Genomic DNA, 6,560 nt, shown 5'->3' with positions numbered 1-6,560 from the left:
CGCATCCAGAGCAACGGCCAAACAACGCCTTCCCCTGGTGGACGGCTGAGCTTGGAGGAGGCACTCACAGTGTGTTAGCGACTCCCCTGTCATGGCTGCAGCATGGACATCGAATAATGTTCATGGTCTCAGATTTGGGTTTCTTCTCCGTTGTAAACTCAGCCTCCTCTCATCATCTGAAGGCTGTGGCTGTCTGCCACTCTGTCTGGAAGAGATGGTGGAGAAATGCATTTATTCATCTTGAGCAATCATAGTTCTTCAGGGAAAGGACCTGCAGCTGGAGGGGTCAGGCTTCCTAGTGCTTCTGGTAAGGTTGTCGGGAGCTGGCCCTCTCCCTCACACACACATCGAAGCGTAAGGGGGAGCAGAGCAGGGGAGGTGCAGTCTGTAAGATAAATGTACATGTTCTTGTTGGTTTAAGGCAACATGCTTCTAGTCTGAGATAACTCTATAACACAAGGATCGACCAGGCACTTTTTAAAGGATGCCACGGCTCGGGGAGGAGAGAAGTCTCTCAAGGACTTAGTCACTGAGGGCGTGAGGGACTAAGGGCTCTCCTCGCCCCTTCCCTGCTTCCTGCTCAGCTCCTTCCTGCCTCCTCTCCTGAATTAAACAAGGACTAACAACAGCAAGTCTACCCCGCCCCACCTTTCCAGGGCAGCACAAAATGCTCTGTAAAGCTTACTTTTTAACTTTCGTATTTTTTGCCAGATGATGTGTGTGCTCACCAGGGCAAGGGAGAGGGAGAGAGACCAGGGACAGGGACAGAGAGAAGGAGAGGGACAGGGACAGAGAGAGGGAGAGGGAGAGAGAGAGGAACAGGGAGAGGGCAACTTTCGTATTTTTTGCCAGATGATGTGTGTGCTCACCAGGGCAAGGGAGAGGGAGAGAGGAGAGGGAGAGGGACAGAGAGAAGGAGAGGGACAGGGACAGAGAGAGGGAGAGGGAGAGAGAGAGGAACAGGGAGAGGGCCAGGGAGAAAGCAGCCCCGTATGGCTGTGCTCCCCAGCTCTGTGTCCCCATCCTGTTGGAGTTTTGGACATGTACACACGTGTGCTTAGAGTGTCGTCCAAGGTACTAGGCTCAAGATTCAAACTGCAGGGTTGCCATGTGGGATCTGGCTGCCCTCACCACCATGCCATAGGGTGGCCGGGATCCGAGCATCTTAGGACAACACAGCCAGTCCAGGATGCTGCCTCCTGATCGGCAGGGCTACAGTTCATGCGAATGCGGTGTTGTAAACACAGGTGCCAGAACAGTGGCTTGATATACTGAAAAGCTCACCAGAAGCCACAGGCCAGGTGTTTTGGCTCCTCCCTGCCACACGTAAAAAGTAGTTAGCTTGTAAGTAAGTGTCCCGTGAAACCCCCTCGCTGGGAAGGGCCTCAGGGAAACTATTTTTGGGAGCTGGGCACTTCTTAAATCAATCAGGGAATGAAAGACTTTGGTTTGCCCCAAGGAACCCACGCTGACCCCCTGGCACTCACACTTCACCTTTTCTGTTTCAGGGTAGAGAGGGCCAGAGGGGAGTCCCAGGTGCCTCAGTAAGTGCACTTCACTTCCTGTCTTCCGTGGTAGGTGGGATCCAGGAGACTCCTTGATGCAAATGGTGTGAGAAAGAATCAGTGAGCGTTTACCAGGGGTGCTGCCCAGCAGTGCCCAGCGCTGAGCATGGTCCCCTTTGCCTGGTGAGAAGCACAAGTAGCTGCCACTTCACCCACCAGGAGCAGGACAGGCCTGACCTAAGGCAAAGCCTCCGTCACGGGTACTTCCGAGACAAGCCGAAACTATGCTGCGAACCGGGAGTTGGGTACAAGAGTGGAATTCTTGATTAGAGTGAGAGACAAGCTTGTGTTCATTCCTTGGGCAGTCTAGAAAAGTGAGATCCTGGGCAAAATAGGTGGCGAGCCATGAGTCAGGCAAAACAATATCTACAAGCTGACTTTTAAAGGTTTGTGAAAAAAGTCAAAGTATGAGTTTATTCGGGGGCACAAGAGAGTTTGAAATTCATAGTTTTTAAATGATGTTCATTTTATGTGAACTTTTTGAAGACCCCTCATATGTCTTACAAGAAGAAAGTCTGTATGGAAACTGTGAAAGAGATCCTAACCCTGAAAACCCTCTCTCCTCAGGGGGAGCCAGGAACCCCTGGACCACAAGGTACACCCGGAGCTGAAGGGTTACAAGGCCCACAGGTGTGTTGGTTTCATGAATATTGACAAATAAGGCTGAGTTGTTATGGCGAGAATAAAGGCAGCTGGTTCTGTATGAAAATAAATAACGGAAAGAATTTTTTTAAGAGAGATTTTTGCAATCGGGCATGTGAGCTCACCAGAGAGAGACAGAGAAACAGAGAAACAGCAAGAAATCATTCCCCCAGGGGAGGCGGCCATGTCGCAATCCCTTCTCCTCCACTCTCCCCTTGGGATTTTGGGCAGCACACACACGCGCCCGGTATGTCTCAAGCGTCTGGGTCTGGGACTGGAACCTCAGTCGGCCAACCCACGCTGACCCCCTGGCACTCACACTTCACCTTTTCTGTTTCAGGGTAGAGAGGGCCAGAGGGGAGTCCCAGGTGCCTCAGTAAGTGCACTTCACTTCCTGTCTTCCGTGGTAGGTGGGATCCAGGAGACTCCTTGATGCAAATGGTGTGAGAAAGAATCAGTGAGCGTTTACCAGGGGTGCTGCCCAGCAGTGCCCAGCGCTGAGCATGGTCCCCTTTGCCTGGTGAGAAGCACAAGTAGCTGCCACTTCACCCACCAGGAGCAGGACAGGCCTGACCTAAGGCAAAGCCTCCGTCACGGGTACTTCCGAGACAAGCCGAAACTATGCTGCGAACCGGGAGTTGGGTACAAGAGTGGAATTCTTGATTAGAGTGAGAGACAAGCTTGTGTTCATTCCTTGGGCAGTCTAGAAAAGTGAGATCCTGGGCAAAATAGGTGGCGAGCCATGAGTCAGGCAAAACAATATCTACAAGCTGACTTTTAAAGGTTTGTGAAAAAAGTCAAAGTATGAGTTTATTCGGGGGCACAAGAGAGTTTGAAATTCATAGTTTTTAAATGATGTTCATTTTATGTGAACTTTTTGAAGACCCCTCATATGTCTTACAAGAAGAAAGTCTGTATGGAAACTGTGAAAGAGATCCTAACCCTGAAAACCCTCTCTCCTCAGGGGGAGCCAGGAACCCCTGGACCACAAGGTACACCCGGAGCTGAAGGGTTACAAGGCCCACAGGTGTGTTGGTTTCATGAATATTGACAAATAAGGCTGAGTTGTTATGGCGAGAATAAAGGCAGCTGGTTCTGTATGAAAATAAATAACGGAAAGAATTTTTTTAAGAGAGATTTTTGCAATCGGGCATGTGAGCTCACCAGAGAGAGACAGAGAAACAGAGAAACAGCAAGAAATCATTCCCCCAGGGGAGGCGGCCATGTCGCAATCCCTTCTCCTCCACTCTCCCCTTGGGATTTTGGGCAGCACACACACGCGCCCGGTATGTCTCAAGCGTCTGGGTCTGGGACTGGAACCTCAGTCGGCCACATGGGAGTCCAGCAACATAACCTTTATGTCGTCTGCTGGTCCTGGAAGGAAAAGTTTAGCTGCCCTCTCCTCAATATTCTGCCTTTCCCACCTAGGGGAGAGGCGTGATTTCGCTCCATCCCGCCTGCTCTGACATTTACAGCTCTCTGAGAGGCCCTCCCAGGGGAAGACGGCCCCTTGTGCTCCCGGCACAGTCTGCATCTTAGTGGTGACGAATGATGACTACCTGGGTATGGCGTTGGCCGTTGCTATGGCCGGAGCCGGCGAATCGGCTTTTCATCACTGAGGGCCTGCACCACGACTGCATGGAGTTGGCTGGTGGTGGAGACTAATTGTTAAATTGCCTGATGCTAACTCCATAGGGAGGTGGCAGTGTATCTGGAATACTGCTGATAGGGTGTTACTGGCATGTCTTATGGCCACATCACGAGTAGAATGGGCATTGGAAGTCAGGGCACCTCTGTCTCACTCTCCACTGTGCGAGACAGAGCCATGGTCGCCCCTGGAGAGTGGCTTTGTAACACATGGGCGTTTGTCACTTTATATGGGGCCCGAGTTAAGCTTGGCCGTGTCTGAATGGTCTGTATAGATGTGGACGTGCCTGTTCTAAAGCCTCCCCAGGAATTTACTTTTCTTCTAGAAAGTTTCAGATTATTTGGAAACTGGCATTTGAGATTTTCTTAAGTGGTTCTGGTATCTGAACCAGGCCCACGTGGACAGCTTTAGTAGATTAAGCCCGAGGACAGCCAAAGTCCGTCCCCAGGCCTTCAGGGAAGGAGTGTGGTGACGGTTACTGCAGACATCCGGGTCCCGCTGGCGTCTAGGCAGTGAGTCGAGGCCTGCCCAGCGGCTCCCAGCGGGCGCTTTGGCAGTAAGAAAGATTACTGCACCTCTCGCCCCGTTTGAGAGCCGTGAGCGCCATGGTAGGATGGCAGAACAGTGTGCCACACCTGAGTTCTCTGACGGGGTCTGCTGACATGCCCTCTCGTGTGTGGGGAGGACCGCTCTCCATCTCACACAGTGACGGGCTCTGTGGCCCAGGTAACCTGCCCCATCACAGGAGGCCATGTGCTTGTACTGCTCTTCCTTTTTCTGAAGGTTTAATTTCCCCTTTAGTCTATTTTTGCTTCTCCCTGTAGGAGAGGGATGGGGGGCTTTTTTTTAAAGAGGTTTTAGTCTTAGGGCACATGTGCTGGCTGGAGAGAGAGAGAGTCAGTGAGAGAGAAAGTGAGGAATCCCCACCAGGGGGAATGGCCACGCTGCAATCCCTTCTCCTCCATTCTTCTCCCAGGATCTTTGGCACGCATGCACATGCACCCGGCATGAGTTTCAGGTCACCAGGTCCGGGACTCGAACCATGGTTGCCCATGTGGGAGTCCTGCAATGTAACTGCTAAGCCATCTGTTGGTCCCTAGGGGACAGAGGTCTTCTATCCCAGCAGGGGACCCATTGATAAGACATGAAGCAACCAGTGTCCTGGTCTGTCCTGTCGCTGTCCTAATGCACGCTTCGTCTTGGAGGTCGGAGTCTGCAGGAACGTGGCATGCTGCCTTCCCGTGGAGCAGGCGTTCACTGGCATCCTCCCATCACATTCCTTTTGTTCCCACGGCAGGGGCTACGTGGAAGTCCTGGCAGGAAAGGAGAACAAGGAAGCCAGGGGCCCAAAGGACCTCAGGTCAGTGACTCGGGGACATGAGGGTCAGAGGTTCTGGTCCCTCCTACTCCAGAGCGCCCTTACGTGTAGTTACCGGCTACGCGTGGGCCCTGTCACGGCAGGTTCTGGGGTAGACCTCAGGCCCAGCTCAGGTTCCCTCCGCGTAGCTGAAGCACTGCTCTTTCCCCGCCTCTCAGAGGCGCAGCCCCTGGTCCTCAGCCTACAGAAAGCCTGTGCAGTATTGGTTCTGCGGAGCCATGGGCCTTCCCTCCCGCCCCGAGGGGGCTCCAGTGCCTCAGTTTGTGGTGAAACTCTCGCCGCCTTCGTGTCCCTGCTGACTAGATACTGGAAACTGACTTCAAAGACGCCCTGCTAAGGGAGCTGCCCCACCCCTAAGCTCAGCTCCCAGAGCCACCCTCTGCATCTGCTCATGCCCCGGGCGAGCAGGGGGGCTGGGTGAGCAGGGACGTCTGAGCTTTTCTGAATCTACTCATTTGCTCGGACGGCAGCGCTGAGAAGGCCGGGGATGCCTCCTAGCATGTGGGGAGGCCTGGTGCCCGTGTTCAGGTCGGGGCGCTGGGGCACACCCTGCTGCTGGCAGGTCCCGGGCCGCCAGCTCAGCGTCCCTACAGACCCCACAGGGGCAGCTCACCCGCACCCCGGGGACGGCGTGTGCGAGTCAGGGCGTCTTCCCGACTCCTTGCTGAGGCCCGTGCAGACCGGCGATGTCTCTGCAAAGGACAGCCTGCGGTCCCTTAACTAGGACTTAGCCCGAGCCGTCTGGGCAGTGCGGACCGCTCGCCGGGGCCGGATTTCCTGTCAGGGGTGGTTGGCGATGGCGTGGAGGAAACGAGGCAGTCCCGGTGGGTTTCTGAGCACGGCGGCGCCAACTGCCTGTCTCCCTTTTTGCTTTTCAGGGTTCTCCTGGGCCAGTGGGAGCGGCGGGGAGCCCTGGAAGACCCGGGCTTGAGGGCAGGAAGGTAAACGCTATTTCTCTTTCACATACCGGGAGGGCTGTCCGATTTTCATGTCTGTCTGTGATGGACTCTGAGCACCGTGGCTCAGACACCCGCGTTCTGCCCAGTTCTCTCCCTTCCGAGGGTCAGAGAGCTCCCGACTTCGTGCCCGGCACGCAGCTGCCCGCCCCGTCATCCACTAGGAGGGACAATGGGCTCTCGCACCGTGAGACCACGGAAAATTCCCAGCTCCGATTTCTTCTTTTGCAATTTCTGTCCTCTTACAAATACGCAAAAGCCGTCCAAATCAGTGTGAAGAACGCTGTGTAACATCCCGTGGAAGTGACAGTGGGGTTCTCGTCAGTGGGCGGCTGCTGTGGCCGCCCACGCCAGCCCTCGGATTTCCGGAC

The 6,560-nt window shown here is 54.2% G+C and overlaps 1 protein-coding gene across 1 annotated transcript in view; it reads left to right on the top strand.

The window, feature by feature from the left end:
* The window catches only part of COL6A5 (collagen type VI alpha 5 chain), an 84,683-nt gene that overhangs the window by 30,142 nt on the left and 47,981 nt on the right, over positions 1 to 6,560 (top strand). Inside the window, 4 exon segments of the mRNA XM_006158515.2 lie at positions 1,509 to 1,544; positions 2,133 to 2,195; positions 5,153 to 5,215; positions 6,112 to 6,174. Of these exon segments, the coding sequence (XP_006158577.1) occupies positions 1,509 to 1,544; positions 2,133 to 2,195; positions 5,153 to 5,215; positions 6,112 to 6,174 (225 nt within the window).

The sequence above is a fragment of the Tupaia chinensis genome, unplaced genomic scaffold (genome assembly GCF_000334495.1).
Source record: "Tupaia chinensis unplaced genomic scaffold, TupChi_1.0 Scaffold000601_1, whole genome shotgun sequence".
In the NCBI taxonomy this organism is placed as follows: domain Eukaryota; kingdom Metazoa; phylum Chordata; class Mammalia; order Scandentia; family Tupaiidae; genus Tupaia; species Tupaia belangeri.
This window is presented reverse-complemented; position numbering and strand designations above follow the sequence as displayed.